At 42.2% G+C, this 14,293-nt stretch overlaps 1 protein-coding gene across 2 annotated transcripts in view; it reads left to right on the plus strand.

Annotated features, from left to right (window-relative positions):
- Window positions 1–14,293, plus strand: part of ILRUN (inflammation and lipid regulator with UBA-like and NBR1-like domains) — a 111,065-nt gene that overhangs the window by 87,209 nt on the left and 9,563 nt on the right. For both annotated transcript variants that reach the window (XM_017522281.1, XM_017522279.1), the window contains one exon: window positions 5,183–5,511. In XM_017522281.1, coding sequence (XP_017377770.1) covers window positions 5,183–5,511 — 329 coding nt within the window. The remainder of the gene's footprint in view (window positions 1–5,182; window positions 5,512–14,293) is intronic.

Raw genomic sequence — 14,293 nt, forward strand, 5'->3', positions numbered from 1 at the left:
GAGGCCGAGGCGGGTGGATCACGAGGTCAAGAGATCGAGACCATCCTGGTTAACATGGTGAAACCCCGTCTCTACTAAAAATACAAAAAATCAGCTGGGCATGGTGGCGCGTGCCTGTAAGCCCAGCTACTAACTAGGCTGAGGCAGGAGAATTGCCTGAACCCAGGAGGCGGAGGTTGCGGTGAGCCGAGATCGCGCCATTGCACTCCAGCCTGGATAACAAGAGCGAAACTCCGTCTCAAAATAATAATAATAATAATAATAATAATAATAATAATAATACAATAGGCCGGGCACGGACTTATGCCTGTAATCTCAGCACTTTGGGAGGCCAAGGCGGGCGGATCACAAGGTCAAGAGATCGAGACCATTCTGGCCAACATGTTGAAACCCTGTCTCTACTAAAAAATACAAAAAAAAAAAATAGCTGGGCGTGGTGGCTGACGCCTGTATTCCTAGCTACTTGAGAGGCTGAGGCAGGAGAATTGCTTGAAGCCAGGAGGCAGAGATTACAGTGAGCCGAGATTGTGCCACTGCCCTCTAGCCTGGCGCCTGGCAACAGAACAAGACTGGTCCCCCCCCCAAAAAAAAAATACAGTAGGCAGGGGGTGGACACATTCTGGAATATAAAGTCTAGAAGTGGTGCAATATGGCTGAGATTGTACCATGTCGAAAGTATATTTTGCTGTTCGTGATGACGCATTGCAGCGGTAACTTAGGAGGGTATTTATTGTTGGTGTTTATCAATCAATGGCTTCTCAAATGACCTTCCTTTTATAGCTACTATGTAGATTCTATGTACAGAACCAAGCAATAGCCAAGGCAAAGAGAAGGGGAGGTGGCTTAAGTATAATAAGATCTGGTGAGTCATACTAAAGACATTTTTGGCCAGTGCAATGGCTTATGCCTGTAATCCCAATACTTTGAGAGGCTGAAGCAGGAGGATTGCTTGAGCCCAGGAGTTTGAGACCAGCCTGGGCCACATAGTGAGACCTCATATCTACTAAAAATTTAATTAAAAAAATAAAAGATATTGGCCAGGCATGGTGGCTCACACCTGTACAAGCCCAGCACTTGGGGAGGCTAAGGCAGGCGGATCACCTGAGTTTGGGAGTTTGAAACCAGCCTGACCAACATGGAGAAACCCTGTCTGTACTAAAAATATATAAGCCAAGCGTGGTGGTGCATGCCTGTAATCCCAGCTACTTAGGAGGCTGAGGCAGGAGAATTGCTTGAACCCTGGTGGTGGAGATTGCGGTGAGCCAATATCGTGCCATTGCACTCCAGCCTGGGCAACAAGAGCAAAACTCCATCTCAAAAAAGAAAAAAAAAAAAAAAAAAAAAAAAAAAAAAAAAAAAAAAACAAAAAAAAAAAAAAAAAAAAAAAAAAAAAAAAAGACATAAGAAAGAAGGAGGGAGGGAAACAAGGTCTCTCTCTGTTGTCCAGAGTGGTCTCGAACTCCTGGGCTCAAGTGATCCTCCTGCCTCAACCACCCAGAGTGCTAGAATTACAGGTGCTGGCCACTGCACCCAGCCTAAAAGATGCTTTCATTCTCAAAGGGCGAAAGGGGTGATGACAGGTCATTAGTCTTATTTATGGATAATAGCTTTCAGAATGGCTTTCTCATAAGCATTTAGTTTCCTGAGCTAAGAGAATGAAGCATATGACCTGTAGCTGAGCCGCTGAGTGTGCCAAATCTATCATGTACTTACAAAAGAATTTATTTTTGAAACAGATGGGTGGTAGACAAGAAGTGGGAGTAAATGTACAGGTTGAGTATCCCTTATCTGAAATGCTTGGGACCAGAAGTGTTTCAGATTTTAGATTATTTTGGATTTTCGAATATTTGCGTTATACCAGTTCATCATCCCTAATCCAAAAATCCAAAATCTGAAATGATTCAATGAGCTTTTCTTTTGAGTGTCAGATTGGTCGTCAAAAAATTTCAGATTTCCGAATTAGGAATACTCAGCCTGTATTGTAAGACAGGGCATATCTGTTTGGGAAAAATAAATAGTAGAGTGAAGGAATGCTTGTTAGAAAGCTAGGATAGGAGAGCATGGAATGAATCTCCGTCAGGCTGCCTCCTATTGGATTGACCCACTTCATTGGATTGATTTATGAGGTTGAGCAAGCGTTGGACACAGATCCTCTGACCCACTATTTCTGGCACTGTCCCAGATTTTCAAGGGAAGTGGCACACTACATGTGCAGTGTTAAGAGGTTTAACTTTTATGATGCTAGTTTTCATGAGGATTTATGTTTTCTTTAATGATAAGTGTATCTGGAATGAATGCCCATCCTGTGAGTCATGCCAGTGCTGCTAGTGGCTTTAATTTCCTATTCTCAGAAGAGAAAGAAGTTGCTAATTCCAGGAGTGAACAGCAGATGTCACTGCATCTCCACTTACTAGGGTCTGACTCCACTGTTTGGTTACAACCAGTTCTTAATACAGCTCCCAAACCACTAAGTTTATGTTTTTATGGCTGTGTAATACTCTTAAGATTCCCTTCTTCTTCTTCATCTTTTTTTTAAAGATAGGCTCTCACTCCGTCGTCCAGGCTGGAGTTTAGGGGAATGATCTCAGCTCATACAACCACCACTTCCCAGGGTTCAGGCAATTCTCCCATCTCAGCCTCCTGAGTAGCCGGGACTGCAGGTGTGCACTACCACACCCAGCTAATTTTTGTATTTTTAGTAGAGACAGAGTGTTGCCATGTTGGCCAGGCTGGTCTCAAACTCCTGACCTCAAGTGATCCACCCACCTCGGCCTCCTGAAGTTTTGGGATCACAGGCATGAGCCACCGTGCCCAGTCAGGCTCCCTTCTTTTGATATACAGCCCAAATTAAAAATTTAGAATAAACACAACCTAAGAGAGTTTCCCTTAGTTTCCCTCACTACTTGTTTTTAGCGTTTGTTCTAGGCTTATATATTATCTATGTTTCTGGATAGCTAACTGATGGAATGTATTTACCTTTTTTTATCAACCTTTCAACAGTTATTTAGGAGCCTAGACAATTTTTCATATTTGTTTTCAGTAGGGCTCACACAGTTAAAAGCTTCTTGGCCTTTCTGTGTTTTGCTTTTTGAAAACCTTCCAGCAGGAATGTACTTGTCACTGTTCTCTGGAGTGAGGTGCTGAACATCAAAGGGAACCACTACTTTCTTTTCTTATTTGAACCCTTAGCTTTGGCAGTTGAGCAAATCAAGAACTGAACTATGACCAAATGTCCCGTGGTGCATGCATCTTTTTAAAAATACATTTATGGTTTAAGTGTGGATAGGTGGTAGGGCATTCCCTATATAGCCATGTAATGTTTAATGACATTTCAGTCAATGATGGTAGTCTCATAAAATTATAATGGAGCTGAAAAATTCCCACTACCTAATGACGTTGTAGCTTCCATAAATTGTAGTTTATTTTTTAATGAATTTGGTGTAGCCTAATTGTAGAGTGTTTATGAAGTCTACATTAATGTTGAGTAATGTCTTATACTGCCACACTAACTCACTGACTAACCCAGATCAACTTCTAGGCTTGAAAGCTCCATTTGTAGTAAGTTCCCTAGACAGGTATATCATTTTTTATCTTTTTCATAACATATCTTTACAATTCTGTGTTTAGATAGCTTTTTTTATTTTTTAATTTTTTTTTTTAAATTTGAGACAGAGTCTCACTCTGTCACCTAGACTGGAGTGCAGTGGCGCAATCTTGGCTCTGCCTCCCAGGCTCAAGCAATTCTCCTGAGTAGCTGGGATTACAGGCGCCTGCCACCATGCCTGGCTAATTTTTGTATTTTCAGTAGAGAGTCAAGAGTTTCACTGTGTTGGTCAGGCTGGTCTCAAACTCCTGACCTCAAGTGATCTGCCTTCCTCAGCCTCCCAGAGTGTTGGGATTGCAGGTGTGAGCCACTGCCCCAGCTGTAATTTTTTTTTTTTTTTTTTAAGACAGGGTGTTGCTCTGTTGCCTGGGTTGGAGTGCATTGGTGCAGTCACGGCTCACTGCAGCCTGTACCCCCTGGGCCTAAACGATCCTCCCACCTCTGTCCCCCAAGTAGCTGGGACTACAGGCAAGCACCACTGTGGCCAGCTAATTTTTAAATTTTCTTAGAGATGGGTCTCCCTGTATTGCCCATACCGGTCTCAAACTCCTGGGCTCAAGTGATCCTCCTGCCTGAATCTCTCAGAGTGCCTAGAATTACAGGCATGAAAAACTGCACCTGGCCTTAGATACGTTTAGATACACATATACTTACTGTTGCATTACAGTTGCCTACAGTATTCAATACAGTAACAGTACAATAACATGCTGTACAGATTTGTAGCCTAGGAACAGTAGGCTATACCGTATAGCCTAGGTGTGTAGTAGGCTATACCATCTAGGTTTGTATACTCTATGATGTTCACTCAGTGATGAAATTGCCTAATGATACATTTCTCAGAACATATCTTCATTAAGCAATGCATGACTGTATGACAGAAAAGCAAAGCAGTTGTTAAATTGGGTATTTTAGAAAGTCTGAGGCATACCGAATTCTTGGTGTCTTTTGGTCAAATAGATTAAGAAAATAGGGTGATAATATCTTCCATTTTGTCTAGATTAGTGCTGGTCCTTTGTAATTATTAATAGGCCCCTCTTTCACTCTCATTTGTCCTAGTTTGGACAGCGTATGGTCATTCTAAATCGCCCCCAAAGGAAAGTAGGTTGATAAAGTTGCAATTCTCATAATTGTAAGCATTTTAAAACTCCAGAACTATGCCTGCCCTCAATTTTCTGAGTTAAATACATGCAAAATAAAGCGAAAAACCACAAAGAGTTGTTGATTCTAGGAACAGTAACTTTTAGATTTCTATCGATTGATCGTTGTTCTTTGAAATAATGATTTCCAAAGATGACTGTGCATTGGAATCAGCTGGTAGGCTTTTTATAAATAGAATTTCAAGGATCTCACCACAGGCCTCTGCTGGATTTATACTAGAATTTGAATTTGGCATTACCAAAAATGTTGCTATGCATGCAATGCAAATGTATTGGGCAACTTTGTCAGCAAGTTTTTAAAACTAGCATATAAAAGAATGTTTCATTCTATGGTTTGGATAGTGTTTGGGGTTTTTGGTAGTAGCTGTCTTGGGCCTTAAGGGTAAGCCTGGCATTGATATGAGTTACCTTTTTGTTTCAGATGTCATCTGGGTGATTCTCAGTGTGGAGGTGGGTGGACTTTTAGGAGTAACGCAGCAGCTGTCATCTTTTGAAACGGAGTTCAACACACAGCCACATCGCAAGGTAGAAGGAAACTTCAACCCATTTGCCTCCCCGCAAAAGAACCGACAATCAGATGAAAACAACTTAAAAGACCCTGGGGGTTCTGAGTTCGACTCGATCAGCAAAAACACATGGGCTCCTGCTCCTGACCAAACTGAGCAAGACCAGGATAGACTGTCACAGAACTCTGTAAATCTGTCTCCCAGCAGTCACGCAAACAACTTATCAGTAGTGACTTACAGTAAGGTAGGTGCCCTTGGAGAAGAGAAGGGGTAGGTGGAGGGCCTTGGGACTTGTGATACCCGCTTCATGGCAAACCTAGAATCCTAGACTGCTGCTCCCTGGAGGAGGTTCTTTAAGACTGCTTAGCTCTCCTGCCAACAGCAACAATGCAAAAACCTACTCCTTTGTCCCTTTCCCCACCCCCGTCTTCATGTCCTGTGGATGTTGCGTCATCCACATTTATAATTTACTCCTGTCTTTCTGCTATGGTTTGGGTGTTGAAAGAGTAAAGTTCTTTACCTTTAGTATTTAAAGAAAAAGAAGGTTGCTCAATTATTTATTCTAAATATTGTTGTTGGGCTTTATTTACTCAGTTTGCATGTCTTCTTGTTGATGTCTTTTCAGTCTTTTATGGCCCATCGACTTCCTTATCCACAACCCAGAGAGCCCCAGTGATATTTTTACTTTTCAAATGTGGCGAATAAGTGAGAGAATTGTTTGTTAACTGTGATTTTAAATATTCTGATTGTTGTGAGGTACCCTTCTAGGTGTTTGATTTCTTGATCTGTTTTTCTCTATGCCAGTTGATTAAACAGTGTCTTCACTGTTTGTCTGCTAAGGTAATGATGGTTCCCAGTTGTTGGTTTTGGTTGGCTGAATAAAGTCGTGATGCTGGGAGTTCATTGTTGTAGGTGGTTCATATAGTGGAGTCCTGTGAGCATTCCTGGGCATTCTTCTCTGAATAATAATGCTGCATATTAAGCCCAGTATCCTACCATATTACCACATAAACTGCTATGTCTGTCCTGGCTTCAATTCTTGTTGGCCTTCACCCTAAATTTTAAAAATAAAGTTCATGTTTATTTGAGGGGCAAGTGACTAGTTTGTAAGAATGATATTTTTCTGACCAGTAGTTTGTTGTTTTTTTATTTTTTCCAAGATGGAGTCTTGCTCTGTTGCCCAGGCTGGAGTGCAGTGGCACAATCTCAGTTTACTGCAGCCTCTGCCTCCTGGGTTCAAGTAGTTCTCCTGCCTCAGGCTCCCAAGTAGCTGGGATTACAGGCACGTGCCACCACGCCCGGCTATTTTTTTTTTTTTTTTTTGTATTTTTAGTAGAGACAGGGTTTCACCATGTTGGCCAGGCTGGTCTCAAACTTCCGAGCTCATGATCTGCCCGCCTCAGCCTCCCAAAGTGTTGGGATTACAGGCGTGAAGCACCGTGCCCAATCTGACCAGTAGTTTAAATGTGGTCTAGATCAAGAGGTGAATTAAGAAACCTGGTGATGTGAATCCTCTTTCTACACATTGTCTAGTAGGAAAGACTTCATTCAGTAGTAATAGCATAATGAAGGATTAATTTATTGGTTGATTGAATGGTCAATGCAAAGGATTTTGTGGATTATTGTTAATTGTGCAGGAAATAAAAGAAGTAAATTGGCAAGAGAGTAAATTGCCTGTATTTGAGGAAAGACGCTTCACATCTTAACACTAATAAATAAAATATTTTCTTCTAAGTTCCTATTTCTCTAGTATTTTTCCTTAAGTTTAACCCTCCAGAGTCTATGACTGTTCTGGGTGGTAAATGGGTCAGCTCTGGGCTAAATATGCTTTGTTAGAATGGGGACTTGAGTCTGTTGAATTTAATGGGAAGATGAACGTTGACTGAAGCAAAACAAACCAGTTGCCCCTGTGCTTTCTCTAATGGAAGCTGCCTCACCCAACTGTGAGCTTTCTGGCTTGGCCATCACTGCAGTTTTAGGAGAGGGCTGCTGTTCCTGGCCAGGGCATTGCACTTACCTTCCTGAATTGAGAGCCCATTAATTTTTTTCCTCTCCTTTAGGGACTGATGCTTTTTAACCACCTCTTTGATGGTTCTGCAAAGTCATCACAGAGGGTTGGGAATGGTGGGCTGGTGTTTTCTGCCAGTTTTAATTAAAGTCCTACCAGGGTGTTGCTTCTTTTGGAAGGGCTGGACTATGGTGAGGTTACTGACTTATTTCTTAGAGTTGATGAACTCATGGTATTAAAATGTTACCTAATTTTTTTCATGGACTCTGTAGGATCATTTAGATGTAGCATTTGCAAGAACTGCCGCGAAAAGCTTCCCATTAGAAGTACTATACAAAAAGACTGTAATGCATTGAAAATGTGAAACTTAGATTCAAAGAAAAATTGGGGTCTCCTTTTTTTCTTAATCTAAGCAGAATCTTAGCATTTGTATGAAGCATTGAGCAGATTCTCTTAAGCCATTTCTAGCTACAGCTGAGTCAGCTCTACTCTAGCTCTCAGGGCTCCTTAGGAATAGAATAGGGTATAGATAGTCATTGGTAAGTATTTATATATCTGTGCACTGTTTAGAGCAGTGTTAGTGGTACATTAGGAGACTTGAGGACTAAAACGATCTCTACCCACTAGGAACCTACAGTACAGTAGGGGAAATGAAACATGCACAAAGCAATTAGAGAGCAATTCATTCAAAATGAATATGAATTTGGTCAATAGAGAATAATACAGTCAAAATGCATAATTTGTTTTTTGGGGTGTGTGTGTGTGTGTGTTGTTTTTTGAGATAGTGTCTCACTCTGCCATCCAGACCGGAGTGCAGTGGCACAATCACAGCTTACTGCAGCCTTGACTTCCTGGGCTCAAGTGATCCTCCCATCTCAGCCTCCCAAGTAGCTGGGACTACAGGCTCATGTCACTACAGTTAACTAATTTTTTAAATTTTTTGTAGAGATGGGGTCTCCCTGTGTTGCCCAGGCTGATCCTGAACTCTTGGGTTCAAGTGATCCTCTTACCTTGGCCTGCCGAAGTGCTGAGATTGTAGATGCAGTCCACTGCTCCCAGCCTGTATTGTATGTAATGGCTGGAAGGGTGCAGTAAGAGAGAGAAGCAGAGATGAAGTGGAGATGGAATTGAAGGAAAAGGCTTTTCAGAGGATGGATGAGATTTGGAAAGATGGACAGACAGCAAGGACATGGAGAACAGTTGAAGTACCAAGGGCTGAGTGAGTGAGGGACCTGTGGTTGCGAGGTTGGGTGATGGACAATGGGAGATAGGTTCAGTTGGTCACGGCGTGTTTTTTTGAGGAGTAGGGATGAAATAATTATACAAATGACTTTGAAAAGAATTGGTTAAATGGAGGACATCTATCATAAATATGAATGACCATCTGTCTGTCATACATCTTTGATAAAGGTGAGTCTTAAATGCAGAGATAATCCTAAACATTTATATTTGGCTTGAGAATATGTAATTTATTTATTTATAAAGGCAGGCATGCTTGAGGTTCTGAAGTATATACCTGACAAAGTGATGAGATCAGGTATATATCAGTTATTTTTAATTGTTTCTGTGGGCTAGGCATCCTGCCAAGTACTTTACCTATATCATCTCATTTTTAGATAAGGAAACAAAACCTCTGCCTCTCACTGCCCAGTATCACACAGCCAGTGAGAGGCAGAGCTGGAATTCAAGTCCAGGTGCCACATTACTAAAAGGTATTTCATGGTAGGTGAACCTGGGCTTTCTCTAGATCCTCCTATTGGGCTGGAGATTGTGTTGAGGGAAAGCTTGCATTGAGTTGATGACCAGTAATATCAAGTTGTGAATGAGGCAGAGTTTAAATAAGACACACAGCTCTTAAGTAATCTGATCATTGACTGTGGCATCTTTTTGACAAGCTCCAGTGTTTGCTGGGTCTCTAGTGACTTTCTTTTTCTGATTGATAAAAAAGATAAAATATTTTTACACTCAAAATACGCAAGCCATGTGGTGTTTATAGTAAATTAGCACCCTTTTATTTGTGAATAAGTAGAGGAAAAAAAAGAGACCTCTGGGGCTACGGAATTGGGAAGCATTTTCAGTTCAGCCCAGGTGCCATCTTTTTTTTTTTTTTTTGAAACAGGAGTCTTGCTCTGTCACCCACCATCTCAGCTCACTGCAACCTCTGCCTCCTGGGTTCATGCGATTCTATTGCCTCAGTCTCCCGAGTAGTTGGGAGTACAGGCACACATCACCACACCCAGCTAAATTTTTGTATTTTTAGTATAGACAGGGTTTTTACCATGTTGGCCAGGCTGGTCTTGAACTCCTGGCCTCAAGTCACCCGCCCACCTTGGCCTTCCAAAGTTCTGGGATTACAGGCGTGAGCGACCGCACCTGGCTTGGATGCCATCTTTATCACCTAGATAGGAGGGGGTGCCTGAGGTTCTAGTGTCAGGGCTCACTGAGTTGGCAATACATCTGATTAACTCCAGAGAGAGCCCTGCTTGCCATCAAGGCTAGGAAAGAACGTGATGCTCTGGAAGCCTATGACCACAGTTTTGGTAGGCGCAGGTAGTTTCTTGCTGCCTCCATAGTTACAGTTTAACTTGCTAAGGTTGGTAGGATGAAGGTAAAAGATTGCTTCAGGCACCTGCACTATGATTGCCTCAGGCACCTGCACTATGAGGGCTGGGTGGATATGTCAACAGAATGGCCCATCTGTCAGTGCCAGGAACCGGACACCCTGGAGTCCTTCCCAGCCGTTCTTGAATCATCATAAGCTCCCTGAAGCCAGTGCTCTTTCCCTGGGGGGGACCGCCTCCCCTAGCTGCATCCCACAACCCAAAGGGGTTTCTCCCTGTGGGAGAGCTGTCAGAAGGAGTCAGAACAGTAATTACATGCTGACCTGCTTTAAAGATTCATAAATCTGGCTCCCAGCTTTTGTTAGAAATTGGATGGCCTCATTGTCAGCTCAGTTGTGGCTGACCTGTCTGTCCCAGGTGAACAGTGAGATCAAGTACTGGTGAAGGCTAGCAAGTGTTTTAATTATCCCTTTTTATGTGATTAGCTGAAGAGCTTCTGACAAGTCAGGGTAGGATAGGTGATCACTCTGTTGACTTAAGGCTAACCTTGCTGTGAGTTCTAGCACTCTGACTCATCTCTGAGGGCCCAGAGTAGCTGCTGTTTGGACAGTGTGAAACTGATGAAAAACAATTCACAGAGGTGTGGGAAGAGAATAAAAGCCCTGTTAACGTTAGATGCACCTTTTTCTTATATGCAGTAATTTTTTAAATGTCATTGTTTTCTAAGAAGGCCTTTACAGAGCAGTAAGACACCAAATGGTCTGATTGAGGACAGCTGGGAATAAGAGTGTGGCTGGCAAAATTGTGGGGCTGTTCTTTAAGACAGCTGTGTGCTTTGGAGCATTTCACTAAAGGAGTAATGATTTACACTGGGAGCTGAAGAGGACCTCCAGATTCATTTGTTTTGTTACTTGAACTGTGGCTCTTATTTTGTGTTTGTTCTTTCTTAAAAAAAAGTGTTTGAGGCTGGTATGTGTCATATATTCCCACTTTAAACTGGATTACAGTCTGAGCCACTATTATTACTTCCATCAAATGCTGTTTCAAAAGGAGAAACTTATTATTATCTTTGTGGGGAGGCTCATCCCTTTCCTCCAGAGCCAGCCCTGCCAAGTGCCATCTGCTCACACACTCGTGCTTGCCGGCTTACTTGTGCTCTTGTTCTCTTCCCCACCCCCACCCCTTTCCGTCTGACAGTCATCCTGTAGAGCATTTTGTATCTGGAGCTAGCAGGAGTCAGTCTGTTTCTGTTACATCAGAAATCAGCTCTTTTTCTCACCTGCTGCTGTCTGTGTTGACTAAGGCATAGAAGAGTTCTTTTCTCTCCGTCCAGGTGAGGGTTTAGAAACAGTAGTGGGGCGTACTGGAGGAGGGTTGGAAAAGGCAGATCTTTTGTTCTATGGGCCTGGAGATGTAACAGCTTGTGGATCTATTATCTACTTTGAAATGGCCAACAAGTTTAACATAATAATAAGGGAAGGGTTTGGAATGACTTCGTGGAATTGGGACCAACATTTGCCCAGGTCGTTTGACTAGAAGGTAGGTGGTTGGTGTCTTCAACTGGGCTAGTGCTGATGTGAGGCGTTAAGAGGGCACCAGTGTAACCTTCCCACTGCCGTGAAACCTTAGAATTTTCTTCATTCTCACATGCAGATCTCTCCACAAAAGGTTTAAAGATGGTTCAAAGAGAAACTAGATGGAAAATCGGTGTCACTTGGCCCTCTGGCAAGGAACAGGTAGTAAGAACACACTGTTCTCAGGCTAATGAAAGTACATTAATCAGAGCTGTAAAACTATCATTGATTGAGCACTTACTATGTGCCAGGCACTGTGCTGAGGACTTTTTTTAATTTAATTTTTATTATTAAAATGTATCAATGTACATAGTTTAAGGAACCAGGTATTCTACAAAGCCTATAGCAAAAAACACCAGTAACCTCCCTGCTTCCCAGCCTTGTTTTTATTCCTCAGAAACAGTAGGCTCAGTGCTTGACATGCGTTACTTCATATAGTCCACATGTCCCATGATAAAAGTATTGTCACAGTTACTGAGACTGATTCAGTGATTTGCCCAAGGTCATGTATCTGGGTGATAAGACCAGTATACCAAGAAAAGCAGTTATTTTTGATTCCTAAGTGTGCCCTGCTCTCTTAACATTGCACTGCATTGCTTCCCAATTGCAGTGTTCAGGTGCACATTTTTATTAGCTGGGCCGCCAGCTGTGGGCTTTCTGTAATGCACAGCTACATTTTAAATGAGGATTAAGGCAGTTATTGACCAAATATTATGTGACTTTTCTACTATTAAACATCTTCTCCCCACAAGCTATTGCTTTCTCTCTAGCTTCCAAGAAGGGAAAAGATTCCCTGGAAGCTTCCGTAGTCACTTGGGTTTAGGTTTTGTTGGCATTGAAATTTTCATTAACTCACTTTTGTTACAGCAGCATCTGTACTTTTTGATGTCACAGACACACAAGGACCAAACCTGTCTATATTCCTTGATAGTGGCCACAAGATACGGTCTCTGGGGTCTTATTTTTCTGGGACAAATAAAAAAATCTCCCTTTGAATATACTGAGTATTTTAGAATTAGAACATACGTAGGGGCTGTCCTACAGTTCCTTTAAAGTCGAGTTTTGTTTCTGTAAAGCCTATCTGGAGAAAGAATATTTTAGGCAGAGGACAACCAGTACAAGCCCTGCAGTGGAAGTTTGCCTGGTGTGTTCAAGGGATAGCAAGGAGGCCAGTGCCTGGAGCAGAGCCACGAGAAGGAGGGTAGAAGGAGATGAAGCCAGGGGACAGAGACCAGATTGTGGAGCATTTTGTGGGCCCTTGTAAAGCTTTGGGCTTTTGCTCTGAGGGATAATGGGAGCCATTAAAAGGTTTTCAATAGAGGGGTGATATTATGTGACTTAATGCTGTAAAAGGAGCACTCTGGCTCTTATGTGGTAAATACAGGGCAAGGGTAGGAGCAGGAGACCAACAGGGAAGTCAGTGCAGTCATCCAGGCAAAGAGTGAGTGGTTCAGATCAGGTTGGTGGCAGCAGAGGTAAGAGAAATGGTCCATGTCTGGATCTATATAGAGCTAACAGGATTTCTAATAGGTTGGAAGGGGATGTAAGAGAGAATAAAGGGTGACACCAGGGTTTTTGGCCTGAGCAATTAGAGGGCTGGAGCTACCATCAATGGAGAGGGGAAAAGATGTAGAAGTGGTAGAGATGAGGGTTCCATTTTGGATACATTGGATATTTATATAAGCATCTAAATGGAGGTGTCAAGTGGGCTGTTGCATATCCAAGTTGGATATAGAGTGTAGGAGAGAAGTCTAGGTGGAGATATAAATTTGAGAGTTATGTCACATGGATGGCATCTATTGCTGTAAGATTGGATGTGATTCCATAAATGATGAGTAGAGGTCAAGGTTTCTCAGCTGACTGATTAAGATTGAGACTGTTGACATTTTGGGCCAGTTAAGTCTTTTTTTTTTTTAAGAAGGCAAGGATACATGTGTCTCATGTGTTATACAGTGGTTAGCAGCATGCCTGACCTTTTACCCACTAGATGACAATAGTACCGCCCTCCCTCCTCACAGTGTAACAACCAGAAATGTTTCTTGGCTTTGCCAGATGTCCCTTGGGAGGCAAAATTTGCCCCTTTGTGAACCTGTGGCATAGTTAGAGGTCCAAGGACTGAGCTTAAAACTATCTGTCTAACATGTAAACCATTTCATACTATCCAAATTACCTTTACTGCTTTTATTCTTATTCTTCAGTCACAACACACTTGTGACTTTCATAGTTATAATCTTCATTTGAAAAAATTATAGGGAAGTGTTATAAGTAACTTGCTCACATTCACAAAGCAAATTGAAGGTGGGCTATGGGGTGGAGCCTCCAGGGATCCAATTTGAGTCTAATGTTCTAGACCACACCACAGTGAGGTTTGCTGGCAAGTGAAGTTTGTTGGCGTTCTCTGAAGGTAGCTTTTACACTTAGTGTCAGGTCACAGAGACCTCTTCATTCATCTGTAGGAACTGCAAAAGAATTTGTGGCCGATAGGAAGCGACGTAGAGCAACCAAGGGACCTGCCCCAGTTGGCTGGCAGATTAGCACATTCTGTACCAGAGGGACTTGCCAGGAGACTCTGGGCTTAATATTTTGATGATTCTCTTTTGAAAACCCAGAAGAGCCAGTAAAGTCCTCCCAGCCTTGCTGGTGTTTACATTGGCATGAATGTTGTGTGGATTTTTTAAATAAATTAAGCAAACACTGTGGGCCTTAGAAAATGTCTTTTGTTGTTTGTAACATTACTATCTGACTAAGAATAAAAAGTATCTCCAGGAACTTTCCTTTTTGTACCTCAGTAGCTTCAAAGCTGTCCAACACCATTTTATTTGCTTTGGGCCCTGAGCATTGTTTTAGGCTGTTCTGATCCTGTGCACTCTTATAGCTGAAGCA

Source organism: Cebus imitator, unplaced genomic scaffold (assembly GCF_001604975.1).
Source record: "Cebus imitator isolate Cc_AM_T3 unplaced genomic scaffold, Cebus_imitator-1.0 Scaffold24, whole genome shotgun sequence".
Lineage (NCBI taxonomy): Eukaryota > Metazoa > Chordata > Mammalia > Primates > Cebidae > Cebus > Cebus imitator.